Source organism: Chinchilla lanigera, unplaced genomic scaffold, assembly GCF_000276665.1.
Source record: "Chinchilla lanigera isolate Chin_1 unplaced genomic scaffold, ChiLan1.0 scaffold00069, whole genome shotgun sequence".
In the NCBI taxonomy this organism is placed as follows: Eukaryota; Metazoa; Chordata; class Mammalia; order Rodentia; family Chinchillidae; genus Chinchilla; species Chinchilla lanigera.
Window position 1 is genome coordinate 9,853,507 of NW_004955470.1, and position 17,606 is coordinate 9,871,112.

The 17,606-nt window shown below is 47.8% G+C and overlaps 1 protein-coding gene across 1 annotated transcript in view; it reads right to left on the minus strand.

The window, feature by feature from the left end:
* Positions 1-6,739: 6,739 nt before the first annotated feature.
* The window catches only part of LOC106150280 (translation initiation factor IF-2-like), a 34,147-nt gene continuing 23,280 nt past the window's right edge, over positions 6,740-17,606 (minus strand). Inside the window, exon 2 of the mRNA XM_013522698.1 lies at positions 6,740-6,975. Within this exon, the coding sequence (XP_013378152.1) occupies positions 6,829-6,975 (147 nt within the window). The 3' untranslated portion in view covers positions 6,740-6,828. The remainder of the gene's footprint in view (positions 6,976-17,606) is intronic.

Sequence of the window (17,606 nt, forward strand, 5' to 3'; positions counted from 1 at the left end):
AGAGCTCAGCTGGGCCCACGGCCCAGAAGAAAGACAGTCCCCCTGCCCTGAGCATTACCTGCACATGCAAGGTCCCCTGCAGGACCTGTGGCCCCAGGCCTCTGATTCGAAGCCCTGTGCTGGCTGCTTGGCTGCATGACCAACCCCAAGGCCTCTGGCTCCTCATCCTGCCCAGCTCAGCCCAAGACAAGAAAGGCACTGGGTGGCTGGCTGCGAGGCCCACAGAGCTACATGTGTGAGCACCACAGTGCCCAAAAAGACACACGGACGACTCCATGGGACCTGGTCACCATGGCAGAGCCACAGCTGCCCAGCACTTCAGGGCCCCAGAAGGAGCCACTCAGACTCTGTTAGCATTTAGATCTAAATGTTCCCCAAAGTCTCATGTGTGGGGGAAGTGACTGGATCATGGAGTGCTACATTCATCAGTGGAGTCATCCATGAAGTAGTGCCTGGCTGAAGGTGCTGCTAGGAGGTCAGGCTTCATTACAGTTGACTCACTGGGGTGTGACCCAGCTTGTCCTGGTTTCACCCTTCTCTTTGTGCTTCTCAGATACTCTGGTGAGTATCTGAGAGCACTGTTGTCTACCAGGTCCTTCTGTCGTGCAGTTTCCTTCCTCCTTGGAGCCAGCTGACCATGGACTAAACCCCCTAAGACCAGGAGCCGAGTTAAACCTCTCCTCCTTTAAGTTGTCAGTGTTAAGTATCTTATCTTAGCACCTGGAAAGTGACTTATGGACATCCACAGCCCTCACCAATACTGCCTGGTACAACCAAAAGTGAAGTCCAAACTCAAGGTTGACTATTCTATGACCTGGGAAGACGACTCTGAACTGAGCTTCTACTTCTGGATCTGTAGAAAGAGCACAGGACTGACTTCATGGAGAGGTACTAGGGGAGAGGACAGAAGATGATGCCTAGGTGCCAGGCCATCTCACCGTTCCATGGCAGGAGTGACCTGCAGAGACACAAGGAGGGACATAGGCAGCTGGGCAGAGTTGACTCTTGGAGAGGAAGGAAATAGCGGTGGAAGGATCTGGCTGAGGACACTCCAGCCTGGCACTGCTCATTGTCACCAGCCTGTGGGAGCCACTGGCTGACTTTGATTTCCCATAAAAGGCAGGTACAGTGCATCCTGATAGAGGTCACATTTTGACATCCAGCCTGCAGTGGGACTATTTGTAAACAGATTCATTCTCTCGGGCTCTTTGGGTGACTTTAAGACCATGTGCTTGCGTACAGTCATTGATGTAAAAGAGAGCATTTTAACCAACGATGAGTGGGCCGGGGAGATAGCTCAGCAGCATAAGCACTTGCCTGGCATGCCTGAGGTTCTGAGTTTGATTCCTGGTACCAAAAAGAAAAAAAAAAAGGAACCAATGATGAGTGTAGTACAACCCAAAATGATGTGCTTGCCAAAAATGTAAATCAGAATAAATCAACTTTAGTTGCATTAGTGGAGCAAGGGTCTCATGTGCTGGTGCAGACCTAAAGTTGTGGTGTGTTCTGAACACTGCCCTACGAGGTTGGAGGGAGGGCAACTTGTCCAGAGAGGACTGAAGATAGACCCTATCTTCATGATGGAGGGAGGGCAGCTTGTCCAGAGAGGACTGAAGATAGACCCTATCATGATGGGTTCTGAACACTGCTCTACCCGGTCGGAGGGAGGGCAGCTTGTCCAGAGAGGACCAGGGTGGCCACAGCCACAGAAATTCCTCCACCAGTCCAAGGTGAAGAAATGGAGGGTTTTTTTGCCTGATAAGAAAAAGAAGGTAAGGGTCTATCTTCAGTTGTCTTGGGCTTTACATGTAAGAATGAGCCTTGCTGGAGGTGAAGTAAGATGAGAACCGAGCGGGGGCCAGGGATACCGGTTGGGCTCCAGGAAGAAGGATCTTCAGCTCCACATGGAGATGGGGCACCACCTGGAGAGGCATGAGCTCTGAAGCCAGCACATCCATGCCTGGTGAGCAAGCTTGGCAAGGACGCCCGTGTACTTACGATGAGAAGAGGTCACTGTCCAGGACTCAGTCCCCCACACACTGCCAGCATGGACACATTGCTCAGGGCCACTTCCTACACCCCAGAGCCCCACAGTTCAGTTCATAGAGCACGGCCCATCTGCCAGGAGTGGCCTGGCTCTCCGTCCTGACTGCTCCTCTCCTTCCCTTGGGTTTTCATCATTCTCAACTCAGAGGAAGAAGGAACTGAGGAGTATTCATTTCTCCCGAGGAAAACCACTTGCACCCCAGAGGCTGGAATTGACAGATGAATCCCTTTCTTCACCCCTCTCCTGCTCCCAGCCTATCCTGAGTGCTCATCTTTGTGCTCGGGTCTCTGTATTGGTTTCCAACAGCTGCTGTAACAAATCCCCCCAAGGTGGGTGGCTGGACATGCACCTGTCTTTGAGGCCAGTATTTACCCCATCCTGGTCTCCAGTGGTCAAACAGTTAGAGCTGTGAATGGGATCTTTAACATCTTCCAAAGATCCAGTAGAAGGATGATCCCATGGCTGGAGCCCTGGGAGGGGGTGAAGGCTTCAGGAAGTGGGAGCGTCAGTGGCACACCTGTGTCCCTGCGCCTGTCCTTTCAGCTGCAGCCCTCAGCTCTGTGTTCCACATCCCTCCCTCTCTGCGGCTGAACTCCCCACGGAGGAAGCAGCACAGAGACTTCCCTCCAGCTCTGCTCTCAGAGAGCCCAAAGCACCATGTGCCTACTGTCAGGAGCGCTGTGTGTGGTAATGGTCATACAGTACCACCAGCTGCAAGAGACCAGCAGTTCCTACAGCTCTCAATGAGATTTGGCTTTTTCCCGAATCGTGCTTAATCGCTAACAGAAAGTCTGCACACCGAAGAAACGGCCGTGTATTCCAGGGGATTTTGCACTGTGTTGAAGATTTATTTCCCCTCTAAAACACATTTGCAACACAGTGACCGTTTTTCAGTAGAAGACCTGCTAAGTGAGTGGTTGTAGAAAAAGAAATGTACTGCACACCAAATGGGAGAAAATTCACTCTGCTACAATAATTTAAAATTTAGAAAGGCGAAAGAGTTATTCAATCTGAAGAGAAACCAGAGTGTGAAAAAAGTTAAATTAATTAATCAATGGGTACAAATTCCTTTCAAATGAAATAAATGCATCATCTGCAACATCACTAAGCCCTGCTGTGAATATCCTTCCTGGGTGTTGGCCAACTTGCATTTCCTGAAACAGGCCCTGGGGCCTGGGCTCCCTGGGAGAAAGGCGGAACGGGACATCATCACCTCCAGACTTGGCCCACAGGGGCAGAAATAAGTGGGGAACAGGGCAGCACTTCCTCCTGCACCTCTCAGAGTCACTGCAGGCGGCACTTGTACAGTTCGAGCTTCTAGAAGATTCTAGAAGGCTGGGTTTCTCATCAGACAACCTCACCATCCCCTTTGTTCTCAGAAAATAATGTGACTTTGGGGTTTTGAGGTAAATCTGAAAAGAACAAGTAACTGATTACATTAAATATGAAAGCAATAAAAGGTATGTTCAAAAATGTGGTTAATGTACAATTTTTCTACTACTACAGTAAAAGATACATTACCAATAATCTCCCTCAGAATACTCCCCTTGGCTTTGAACACACTTAATCTCATCATTTTGCCACTTTTTGAAACAGTTCTGAAGTCCTCTTTCCTGAGTGTCGTTAGCTGCACTCTCCTGACTGTTTCAGTGTCCTGAATTGGTTCAAAATGTTTGCCCTTAAAAAAAAAGTCTACCTTTCATGGTCATTTTGACTTTGGGGAAGAGCCAGAAATTATACTGTGCTGGATCTGGTGAAGAAGGTGGAGGAGGACACACTGCCATGTTTTTATTTGACAGAAACTGCCACAAGCATTTTATCAATGAGGTGTATTCAAACAATGGTGAATATTTAAATAAAAAAATGTATCACAGTGAAGGATACATGGCTATTAATCCCCCCTCAAAATACTGCTCACTTCATTTATCCCATTATTCTTGGCAATGTTTTTACTGTAATAATTTTTAAAATCTAACCATTTACCATATTTGTCAGTCAGTCCTTATACTGACAAGGACAAATGTCAAAAACAGAAACTTTCAAGAACTCACACATTTCTTACAGTGACGAGCCAGAGTCAGTGATCTCGCGGAAGCTGCTTCCTGCAAGCACATTTGACATCATCAACTCAGAAATTACAAGACACATCATTGAGTGAACATGGTCTGACTAAAGACTGTAACTAACTGCATGATTAACGGAGTCCACCAGTGGCACAGTTTGTTCAACAGATGCTCTCCAACTGCATAATTCATATTGGGTCATTTTCTAATATGGATTCCCCTAGACATTCACAAAATCTTAACTTCTAAGTCTCACAAGCCCAGGTTGTCTCTATGCTTCAATGGCTCCTGCAATCTACTTCCCATACTTTAGCATCACTTTTTTATTTCCTCTCATGGTGTGTACACACACATGCAAACACACACTCACACAACATATAACACAGAATCTGGAAACACTTGCAGCATGGTGGTGTATTAGCTGTCTGTGAGTGTAACAAGCTACCTGAGATAATTAATTTAAAAGGAAGAAAGGCCCAGTTTAAGGAGTTTTGGAGGCCTCAGCCCATGACAGGTTTGTCCTGTTGATTCTGTGCCTGTGGAAAGGCAGCAGGTCATGGTGGGGGCACATGGCACAGACGCCTCTCCACTTCCTGGCTGGGATGACAGAGAAGACAAGGCTAGGACATAACTTCCCCATCAAATGTTTGCCTCAGGGACAGGAAGGTATATGAGTTTCCACCCTTAGTTTCCACCATGTTGTACTAGCACCTCGCTGACTACCAACTAGTGCCACGTGGCCTTAGGGAGACAGTGCTGACCACCCCCAGCAGGCGATATTGGCCCTCTCTCATCTCCCCAACTCCTCTTCACCCCCCATCTCTGGCAAGCACCCATGCTGTGGGCAGCACAGGGGAAATCAGGGAGAACTGCTGTACTCCCAGAGGGTTCCAGCCACAGGAGGACAAAGTGGTCTGGAGAGTCTCCCAACTCTGCTCTCTGCAAGCATCACTCTCCTACAAAAATTAGCTTACCCTGTTCATAGTTGATTCTTAAATAATGTTGACCTGGGAAGGAAGGAAGGAAGGAAGGAAGGAAAGAAGGAAGGAAGGAAGGAAGGAAGGAAGGAAGGAAGGAAGGAAGGAAGGAAGGAAGATATAGACTAAATGACCAAACTTTTTTTTCTTTTCTGCAGCAATGGGAATCAAATATAGAACTTTGTGCATTCCAGGCAAGCGCTCTACCACAGAGCCACAACCCAGCTGGAGCCTGGACATTTCTGAATCCATGGAAAGACTCAGGAGAGAAAGAAGGGCTCAGTCCCCAGTACTGTTAGAAGAAGAAAAAGGAGAAGGAGGAAGAAAATGAAAAGAACCAGAACAGGGAGAGGAAGGAAGAAGAGCAGGAGAGGAAGGAGGAAGAAGGGGAAGGAAGAAGATGAAGAGAAGAGGAAGAGCAGGAAGAGGAAGGGGGAGAAGGAGCAGAAGAAGAATTAGGGGCAGGTGGCAAGGAGTGAGGCAGATGAAGAAGAGATACTGGGAAGAGCTGTGACTTAACACCTGGAGCTGTAACTCAGCAATTCTGCTGGCCGGCTGTCTGACCAGGGCGTGCTACCTCAGTCTCATTTCCTTCCGTGCCAAATAGGGGTGATGACATTTACACTAACATTTTTATAGCTAATGTCTATTCCACAAATACAGTAGCTTGTGACTCAGAAACACAACGGCTCACATTCTCTCATTTGAGCGTCCAGGCCACAGCAGGTGGCAAAGCGCGTCCACATTTGGCTGGAAGCAGAAGTTCACAGCACTGAGGGTGGAGCATGGATGTAACTAATAACACAGTCCGGGCCGGAAGTCCCTGCTGCATGCACAGCCCCTGCTCCTGCCGAGAGACAGAGCAGTCAGGACACGTGAATGGTCCCCATCCCCAGGGTCCCCAAGAGCAGCCATGATCTGTGCATGGTTCACATCTCCAATGTCCCTTAAAGGCCATGTCTCAAAGGCTGGGAGGCGGTGAGGCTCATGGGGACCCCACCTCACTCCTCCTCCCCCTGACACGAGCAGCTCTGCTCCTCCTGCAGTGACCTGCTGCTACCTCACCACGGGCCTGAAGCCCCGGGACCACCTTTCCACAGATCGACGCTGCTGAAATCACGTGCCAGGATGAGCTTCGCTCCTTGTAAGTTGATCAGCTCAGCAATTTCATCAGAGACAGAAGGTTCATTAACAGCCCACTCCTGTGGCTGGGGTAATCATGGCAGAACCTGCCCTCTCCCCATGGCCTCTGGCCCCAAATCCTCTGGCTTTCTGCTTCCCACACACCTCCCTGTAACACCCACTGATGAGACCCTGAGCATGTTTTCAAATAGCATCACTAGAAAGCACCCCAGGGGCCAGGGGCCAGGGGCTGGAGCTCAGTGGCTCCTCTGACCGTGTGCTTTGCATGTGTCAGGCTCTGGGTTCCAATCCCAGTGCCAAAAGCAAATAAGCAAACAAACAACACCCTGCACAAGTATTTCTCAGCCTAGAGTAGGCACTGAGTGGATATGCAAGGAACTGGACGAAGGCCAAGGTGTCTGAACTTTATCTGTAAAAGGCCAGACGGTAAATGTTCTAAGCTTGGCAGACCATGTGGTCCCTATCTTGGCACTTGCTGTGATAACCAAGCAGAGACAATACACTAAAGGTGGGCATGACTCTGTGCCAATAAAACTTTATTTGTAAAAATGGGCAACAAGTCAGTTTGCCAATCCTTCGATTGCATCAAAAGTATCACTTAGTGAAAAGTCTCGTCTCTTTGGCTCTTCTGGTCCGAAGCTACATTTTCAGCACACTCGGTGAGCGCACATATCCAGGCATTTCGTTCTCCACTGCCGTCCCTGGCAGAGAGGACAAGCGGCGTCTGTCCTTGAATGGCGGGATTCTGAAAGACAAAGGGGGAGAGCCGAGCCTGTACCTCACCCCGCACAACAAGTGCCCTCTTCAGACTGCGCGGAGCCAGCTCAATACCGCCGTAAGAGCGCGGAGCTCTCCTTTTGCTTCACAGGCTTTTAGCAAGGGTACCAGGGCCAGGTTTATGCAAGGCCCTTAGAAATCAGCGGCAGAAGGGACATAATGCTGCTGGCACAGCCACGTCCTTTTCATGTGAAGCTACATGATCCCTTCTCATTTTGTTTCGTGAGCACGCCATGGCACCCTTCCACATATTAGGCTAATAACTGCATGAACCTAGTTAAAAGGAACCAAGCAATTATTTTAATTAGAAGAGAACAAAAATAATACTCCTGGCTTCTGTTGTAAGGGGCAAGAAGGAAGTAGTCAGGGTTCAAAAAGATCCCACAAAATATTTTTGTGAAAGGAAAAATAATTAAGACCAAATTTAGAATGTACTTGCAATAAATGGGCCAAATAAAATGAATGGCCCCACTGTACGGCAAGACCCATTCATATAGCAGCCCCCAGAACGTCCATCTTCTGTGACCCTTTGTAGGGCGCAGCCAGTTTGACAAAGAAAAGGAATGTCTAGGGGAGACTTTAATGATCCTCGTGAATCCCGCGCACAACCTCTTGAGGAGCCTCTGTGTAAACTATTTTATTAATAAGAGAAAGGGAAAGGATCTTGGTTGATTTGCCTTTAAAGCAGGAATTTTTTCATTTAATTCTTAAATTGCTTAAGTTTGTTCCTCTGGAAAAAGCTACCTACACAGAATATTCTTGTTGCTAACCCAGTGTATAAAAAGCCATTCCACCTCGGAGGGTTGGACTCAGTCTTCCGGGATGAGATTGAATTGACAGGTTACCCTTTGCCTTTCTGCCCACTTCCAATCTGGACATTATGACCATTTTCTTCCATCTCAGACTTCCAAGTAGAGATGAAATGAAACTCAGAGCAGTCAGCAAGTCCCTGTCCTTCCGGCTGCTCTGATCCAGACATTTTATTGAGCACCTGCTACCCGCAAGTTTCAGGTGTCCAAGATTCTGCCATCCAAGAGCTCTCTGATTGTCTAACCAATGAAAACAGAGTTGGGGCAGAAAGGAGACCCCTGAAGCCCCAGCGGGTGGGGGTCAAGGGTGTCCAGCTGGGCTGACTGTAGGAGAATGGAGATGTCCCAGAAGCAGACATGGATACTCCTTTCCAGGGATAGCAGCCAGTGGAGCAGAGGCTGGAACACAGAACCAAGGTGTGCTCGGACGGAGCTTGCAGAAAGAGCAGGAAGAGCAGGGCTGCAGACCACAGCGGTGACGAAAGCGAGCTGGACAGGAGGGACATGGGGAAGCCTCGGGCCCACGTGGTGGTGGTGAGGGGCGGGCCTTTGGGCAGAACTGGGGCTGAGGGTCCTCCTGAGAGCCTGGCAGCTCCCTTCCTCTTTAGCACACAAGGATAAAGCAAGAGGGTACCATCCATGAGGTCCTCTCCGACACCCAGTCTGCCGGCAGCCACATCCTGACGTCACCACCTTCAGAAACACACACAGTGAATTCCTGTTGTCTGTAAATCACCCAGTCCAAGGTATCCCTGGGAGAACAAAAGCCAAATCGTCTTGGAGAGTGATGCAAAACCACCGCAGCATTTTCAGCAAGGGTGAACCTTCGCTTGCCACGGAGAGCGAGAGCAGGAACAGTGGGGAAGACGCAGCGATGAGCCAGGATCCCACTGATGCTGTGGCCCCGGCAGTCAGTGACAGAGCTCGACACTGAAGGAGAACAGGACACAGGGAGAGAGGCGGGAACTGTGAGGTCCACAGCAGACTGATGGGGAGGTCAAAAGTCAGAGGTGAAATTACCTTTCAAGAGTCTGGGCAGGGTCAGGTGCACGATCCAAAATGCTTGTTTCGTGCCTCAAAGGGCCCTCACGCTACAAGCTGTCTCCTAAACCCAGGATGGGTCTGCCTCCTGGGCCCAGAACTGAGTGCGGTAATAAGTGTCAGCCTCGGACACACCAGCGCACCGCGGAGACACCGCAGCCAAATGTCCTGGTGGACAGCCCCACGCTGCTTGCTTTCCCTCACAAAACTCACACAGGGCCAGCTCCCTGTGGGAAACTATATTAAAATGCACAGGGCCTTGAGAGGGAGGAAGCTGGTAAGCACTTACTCAAACACACTATGTGCATATTTAATTACCGTATTAAATTAGACTTATTTATGTTTCCACTTTTAAGAGAATTCAGTAGTACCTCAGGTCATGAACTTAATTCTTTCCACAATTCTGATCACAAACCGAATTGGATAAGAACTGAATCAAATTTCCCCATTAGGTCAACATTGAGCTTAACCATTGAATTTGATTTGGTTCTGGTCCAATTCGGTTTACAACCAGAATTGTGGAAATAATTAAGTTTGTGAACCAAGTACCACTGTATAAAGAAGGAAGTCAAGCCTGGTGTGATATACCTTCAAGGTCAGCTACCCAGGAGGGTAAAGCAAGAGGATCCTAAATTCAAAAACAGTCTAGGCACCTTAGCAAGACCCTGTCTCAAAATAAAATGTTCTTGAAAGTCCTGGCAGTATAGCTCAGTGGTACAGCACTTGCCTAGCAGGCATGAGGCCCTGGGCTCAATAATCCCCATCACTGAAATGTGTGTGTGCATGCATGTGTGTGTTAAAAGGATGCTTCTTATCTAAAGGTTCCTCTCTCTCAGCATTGAAAAATCAAAGCAGAGAAGAAAAGAGGGATTGAGAAAAAGAGAAAGAGAGAATACTTCTTATTTCATGAGCCAGCTAAACTTGAACATACAACTGATGAGTGCTTTTATAGCAAAAGAAAACAACAGTTACTATTTAATTCATAAACATTGCTATAAAATTACGTTTTCAAAATATGAATAAAATGCATGCAGCAATAGATAAAATATATAATACTTCACACAACCAAGTTGTATTTAGTCCCAAATAAAAGACTGTTTTAACATCTACAAACCTTTTGAGGGCTGAAGCCATAGCTCAGTCATGGAACACTTGTCTTGTATATGTGAAGCCTTGGATTCCAGGACAAAGAGAAGAACAAAATAATAATAATAAGAAAACTTCACCACACTAACAGAATAAAAGGGAAAAGCCATGGTGATTTTTCCATAAATTAGTAGGTACTTAACTTGTGACCAAAGTGTCACTACAGACCATTGAGGAAAGGAAGCATTTTCCATGAATGGGGCAAGTTCAGTGGATAGAAACAATGGAAGAAAATAAACTTGATCCCAGCCTCACACCATACACAAAGGTCTATGCAGTGGGCTGCAGTGTAGCTCAGTGGTAGGATGGAAGACACCTTGGGCTTCAATTTCCAGCACCAAAATAAAAGAAAAAAAGGAGGAAAGAAAGAAAATGAAAGAGAAATGAGAAGCAGGAGAGGAAGGGAAAGATAACGATGCCATGTGGACCATAAATCTAACATACAGTGTGAAACAACAAGGCTTTTAGACTATCAAGGAATACTCTCATGGCAAGAGTAAGCAAAGCTCTCTTGAAAGGGCATAGAAAACATTAACTATAGAAGCAAATATTGATAAAATATACTATCTTACAATTAAAATTCTCTAATCATCCACAGACACCATAAAATAGTGAAAAATCAAGCTCAGAGTGGCACGTAATATCTGCAACACATATAACAAAAAAGGTCATGTCAGTATATAAATATCCCCCTAAAAGTCCACCACAAAGATGGTGATCCAATATAAAAAGAGGAAGAGACTTCAAGGAAAGCATTCATAAAAGAGAACATCGAAGTGGTCAATATACCTGAGAAACATGTTTAATTTATTGACAATCCATGAAATGAAATTAAAACCATAAAGACAGCGTGCTATATATCACCAGAATGGCCAGAATCAGAATAAGAACCCCAAGTACTAACAAGGTTGTAGAGTGACTGTAACTCTGAATCAATGCAGGTATACCCGACAATCCCTTTGGGAAACTACTTGGTATTATCTATTAAATATGATAGGTTATGCCCTACAGTTAGTGTTGTAGTCAGGGTTTGCAAGGAATAGATTTAATACAAGACACACAGTTTATAGGATTATTTTATAATATTCACTCAAAAATTCTAATGTAGACAAATGCAAGAGATCTGTCTGCAAGCCAGAGAACCAAAGAATCCAGCCAAAGGCCTGAATCCCACTGCAGTGTCCCACCCACATGCATCCAGCTGGAGACCTAGGACCCGTAGCAATGTCCTACAGAGTACAGCCGGAGGCCTAGAGCCCACAGCATGGACTCATGCAAATCTTATCAAGGATTCTTGCATGTCTCATGCGAGTCTGTATCAAGGATCTGCACTGGGAAGGCCCAAGGCCAGAGGTGGAAGCTAGAAAGCCTGAAGCAGCAGGATGAAGGATCTGTACCAGCAGGCTGAGGGATCTGCACTGGAGCCAGGAAGCGACACTCAGAGTAAGAACCAGAGCTCCCCAAGGAGATCCGCAGCCATCCTCAGCAACAGCAAAGACCTGAGGCCCTCTGACCATGAAAACAGCAGAGTTTGTACCAGGAAAACCAGCCAGCAAGCTTCTCCAGGAAAATCACAGTGTGCAACCTTCCCTTTCCATGTTCCTTTTATCCTGTGGGCAACAGTCCTCAGTTAGTAATTTCCCTTTTAGTTTATAGAGAAACTAAACAATGCATGTGCATACACACACACAAATAAAAAGTGTACAGCTCACAGCCACACTCTGAAATAGTCAAAGCTCAAAATGTTCATCAAGGGTACAATGGATGCCCCATGGTATATGACAGATCTAATGACAAAACTTGGGGAAATATACTATAATTACACCCAACAACATCAATATGGTTTATCAATGTAATATTGAGAATGAAGCCAAACACAGAACACCCACCCATGATAAGCACTCTTTCCATTTAAAGAATAATTATTGAATTATTGAATGATTCCATTATATGAAGCTTTATTTTAAAAGCAAAACCAGCCCATGGCAGCCAAAGTCAGGACCGTGACGTCTTTGAGCACGAGGGTGGGCTCTGTCGTGGGCAGCGGGAACATTGCACAGTCGCGGCTGCTGCGTCTCCCAAAGGTGGGGAGGTCGGGATTCAGCGCTCAAATCAAAGCTTCCAGTCACCTGCAGAATCCCAAAGGAGCTCAAATTAAAGTTCCAAATGTTGGTTCCCGTTTTCTTTGACTACATAACCAGAGAGATTAACATAGAAAATTTTACAAGCTGTATATTTGCTCATCTTCCACGGCTACCACAAAACGCCTGCGGCTGGTGTGTCCTAAGGAAGAAGTGCAGTGCTCTCTCACAGGTGCACAGCTTTGATACAAGACTGCCACTGGCTCTGGTCTGGTGAAGGACACGCAGTGGTGACGCTCGTGCCAAAGGGGAAGTGACGCAGAGACACAGGCAGCCGGAGCCAGGGGAGGGGCCGGCCCCGTCTTCCTAACGGCTCACCCCCAAAGCAACCAAGTGCTCCCTGCTTCCCTTCTGAGAACATCGCCCCTGATGCTCTGATCCGCCCTGAAGGGGTCCACTATCTCCCAACCCTGTAGCCCAACCTTCTAGCCCAGGAACCCCTGGGGGGATGCTCAAGCCACCCCCCCAAGCCTTTATCAAGTCCAAGCAAGCATTTCTTGGATGACCAAGTTTGTTCTGACCTGTACCCTCGTTCCCCCTGATTTCAGTTCTAGGGCATGAAACTGGAAGAACAAAGCCCGTGATTTTAGGCCGGCCGGGCTAGGTGGACAAGAACGCCACCCTACGAGAAAGAAAGACTAAAACTGCAACTCTCTACAGCTGAGCCACAGTGTGAGCAACGCCTGAGGAGAAAAAGGGGGTAGACAGACAGACAGACAGACAGACAGAGACAGCACCAACAGCCCCGTGTAAAATAATGACGATCATAAAGAGGCCGCTGGAGCCTCCAGCATTTCCAGTCTTATTACACAAAATGGAATTAAAAGGTAACAAATTTAGCCCAGCTACAAAAAAAAAAAAAATGCTTTCTCATGAAATGTATAATTAACCTGTAGCCAGTGGTTAGTAAAATCCAACTCCTCCCTCCAGAGAGAAGGAGAGAGGGAAGGAGCGGGGGAGAGAGAGACAGGAGAGAGAGAGAGCACTATTTATGGCAGCCAAAGCAGCAGTCTGCAGTTACTCTGGCCAGGATTATGTTACAAAGACTCCTCTGCTTCCAAGCAAAAGCTAACGGCCAGCTGGGGTCAGGAAGAAAATTTTCCCTTTGGTGTAGCGTTTCACAGCTCTGGTTATCTAACACCAGCCCCTCTCCACGCTGCCTGGCGTTCGCACCTCCGTCCTGGCACCTGGCTCCAGGAAGATGCCGTTCTGCGCCGGGCATTGTTCACCCTCCGTGGCAGCAGCTGTAGCCTGTATTTAGGCAACACCTTGTGTTTCCAAAAGGTAAATACAATGAACATAATCAAAATTGTTCCTAACACTACTGTTTTTACATCAACAATCTATAAATATAGGGAAGAGCTCGATATATGTGTGAAATAAACAGAAGGTAAGCCTGCATTGAGGTAATTCAAAAGACGGCTCTATAATTTAGCAGCTTGAATTTCAATTGTCGCAGTTTTAGGTATGAAACATTAAGAAAAATATAGATATTACTCATCAAAGTGATTGTCCTGTGCACTTGTGTACCTTCTATAATTTATTTTTTTCAGGGCTTTTTACTTCAAAGAAATCACTAGCTAATGACATTTCAGACTTTAGAAATTTTTTCGGATAGCACACAGGAATTCCCTCAGGGACAGAATTGTGAATAAGTGGATTTTTTAAAAGATCATTAACAGATATTACAAACCAATTCAAACTGAGCATTTTCTTTGCAAATTACCTTTAACTTTTAAAGCCATTGGAAAAAAAAAGACAGTGAGTGATTTAATTTACTTAACCTGTCTGCAGATTGCAGCTTTGTACTCTACCGGCGATTGCATTTTTAACCAAAAGAAAAAAATCTCTAACTATCTCTAATAGAGATATTTTTCTAAATTATCGCACCCGATGAGTGATATTTCAAGAGAGAATAATGTTTTTTTTTTTCATTTAGGAAGTTATCCTGGAATTGAGAATGTTTATTCTATTGATATGTTTAAAGCACACACAGAGTCCTGTATGCCTATATCTTGTGGCTTAATTAAAATTCTCCAGCAATTAGCAGGTTTATCATCTCCTGAGTGCATGCACAGTGGAGTTTCGCAGTGGATTGTGGGGTTTTTGGAGGGAAAGGTAGGGCTCTTTTATTTACTGATCAAACCATAGTTTCTGGACTAAAGAGCTAATATTTAGGGTGAGAAGCACCTTTCTTCCCTGATACATCAGGCCTGATTCTTATTTGCATCAACTCCCTGTTGTGAGTGTTTTCCATTCAAAGGGATCCCGTGGACTTCAAAGGGAGTTGCCTGTGAGGACCAGCTACATGGGAGTCCTGACAGGTTCCAGAACAAACCTAGAGCCAGGAGAAATCATGCCAAGAGCCGCTTACACTGGAGCCCCCAAACCATGTCACAAAATTAAAGGGTCTCCCCTGCCTAGGCCGTCCCGTGGCGCACATGGGAAACGTCCCCAGGCCTGCCAACCACGGGGCTGGCTTCTCCGGCTACTACTTATAAATGTTTGATGAGCTCCATTTGTAAGAAAGTATGTTAATAGGAATTCTTTGAGATCAGTGTCCAGTGCAGATGCTAAAAAGGCGCTCGTTCAAGGTGCTAGAGTTTCCTTTTCTCCCTTTGAAAGTGCAAAGTCAACTTAGCAAAGCAAACAAAGGAATCTCATGACACCCTGGCTGTCCTTCCCACCCACAGCAGACCCACAGGACTCTGCGCTGCAGGCTCTTCTATTTGGGAGGAATTCACCCAATAATTAAGGGTACAGGGGCAGAGAAACATGTATTTCCTAAGTGCCGGATATTTGCATTCCTCTTTTAATCTTCATGAATCTGTGATGAGGTGGACCGCGTTACCCTCCTTTGAAGACCATGGAATGGCCTCTGAGCAATTGAAACTGCAGGGAAGGAGGAAGAGAGCAAAGTCAGGACCCAGATCAACTGAGCCCAAAGCTGCACCTGCAGCTCACAGAAACCCTAATGGGGTGAACAGGATGGAGCTCAGGGCCGGCTGTGACCACGCAGTGACGCCTCTGGGCATCGGGCCCCAGTGGGGGCCTCCAATGCCAAGGTCACATCTTGTGGCAGGTACCACTCTTCCAAAAGACTGGAGCGTCCAGGCTGCACCCCACCTCAAGCTCACCAAGGGAATACTGTGCGTGCACCCTGCAATGAGCCTGCAAATGAATCAGTTTTCCCTAAAAGGTTACCTCAGGGTCCTGCCGGGAAAGACAGACTCTTGGGTGGCTGACGTCTACACTAGGGCATGTGCAGGTCCCAAGTGTGTCCCCAAATTCAGGCCCCAATGGCCCTCGGGAGATAAGGGGAAGTCCAGGTGACCACACCTTGGGTTGAGAATGTCAGAGGTGCCAGCCCCAAGCAGGGCTGATTTTGGCCTTCTGAACCCCAGGGGCCCAGACACCACAGATTGCTGTGGGCACCCAGCCGGGTTGGGAGGCTGGGCCTGCGAGCACAGCCTGGGGCCCGATGCCCAGAAGCGTCACCGCGCGGTCACAGCCAGCCCTGAGCTCCATCCTGTTCACCGAAGACTTTGCAGCCAGGCCCTCCGAGGCCACTGGAAGGCACCAGCGGTTCCCAGCGGCCACTACGGCCATCCACCCGGCCTCGGCGGGATGGTCAGACCTGAGGCGGAGTCCTGCCCTCTTCAGCCCAGCTCTTCCTCTGCACAGTCAGATCCCCAGGCTCCCCTGCTCAGCCTGGTGCTGGTGAGGCCGAGGCTGAGGCAGTGCGATACAGCCGCTGGTGACAGCCCTCCTGGCATCCACACAGGAGGTGGTGCACGGCCTTTCCTCCAACGTCAGGCCCACAGCTGCACCTGCACCTCCAAACTCTCTCCTCCGCCAGCAAGAGCAAATCTAAGACAGTGACTGCTCACGGGACAGAACCCAAACCCAAAGTTTAAGAATAAATAAAGCAAAGCAGTACGGTGTTTCCAAGCACAGAATCCATCGCTGCAGTTATTTGGTGCTCCTTCAGAAAATCTTCTGCCGCCACCTGGGTTCAGTTTCCGGCACCACCTCCTCAGGTCAGAGGTCCAGGTGCCTCCAGGGAATCAAAGCGAGACCAGGACCACAGAGGAGGCCGCACTCTGCACCCTGCGCCTCTCCATGCCCTATTCCACAACCTCTCCGCCTGCATCTCCACGCACTGCCCAGGGCTGGGGCCACCAGGGGCCGCAAGGAAACGGTCCTCCAGTTGGTCCAGGCCCAGCTAGTACAGGCACAAGAAACACGGGGCAGGAGGGCTCGGCTGGAAGGCAGATACCTGGAGCCCCTGCTGGTGCCTCTCATGGAAAGTGCCCCTCAGACAAAGGACTAACATCTGGACATAAAAAACTGAAAAAAATTAGACCTCTCAAATTTAAGACCCAACCCAAAAATGGGCATCTGAGATAATTATGTGCTTTTCAGAGGAAGAAGTACAGATAACAAATAAATATGTGAAAAAACTGTTCAATATCACTGGTTATTCAAGAAATGCAAATTAAAACAACACTGAGATTGTGTCTCACCCCAGAAAGAATGGCTATCATTAAGAAATCAACCAAAAACAAGTGCTGGAGCGACTGTGAGGAGAAAGGAACTCTTTTTCACTGTTGGTGGAAGTGTAGACTGGTACAAGCACTGTGGAAATCAGAGTGGAGATTCCTCAAGAACTAGGCTTGGAGGTCCCACCTGACCCAGCTATTCCCCTTCTGGGTATCTTCCCAGAAGAATTAAAATCATCATACCACTGCAGTAGATGCATACCATGTTTACAGTGGCACAGTTTGTAATAGTTAAATCTTGGCAACAACTTGCTCCTCAGCATGCTTGTCCCCCTTCCCAGCATGCACAGCAGCCCTAGCTACTTGGGAGGTTGAGGCAGGAGCACCATGTAAGCCTGAGAGTTCAAAGCCAGCCTCGGCAGCATAGCAAGAGCCTGTCTATCTCCAAACACAGAAGTCATCCCTGGCCGGTGGCAGGAGACAGCACTGTTAGTCAAAGTCCATCCATCCGGGCTGCTGGCTTCAGCAGGGAGCCTGGGAATTGGGTCTAGGAAAAATGTACTTCTGAGGCAGGGCTGGGGTGGAGATGGAGATGGAGGTGATGGAGATGATGGTGATGGAGATGGTGATGGTGATAGGGATGGGGGTGGGGATGATTGAGACGGGGATGATGGAGATGGAGGTGACGGAGATGGAGGTAACGGAGATGGAGGTGATGGAGATGGAGGTGACGGAGATGGAGGTGATGGAGGTGGAGGTGATGGAGATGGGGATGATGGAGGTGGAGGTGATGAGATGGAGGTGATGGAGATGGAGGTGATGGAGATAGAGGTGATGGAGATGGAGGTGATGGAGACAGAGATGGAGGTGATGGAGATGGAGGTGATGGAGATGGAGGTGATGAGATGGAGGTGATGGAGGTGGAGGTGATGGAGATGGAGGTGATGGAGATGGAGGTGA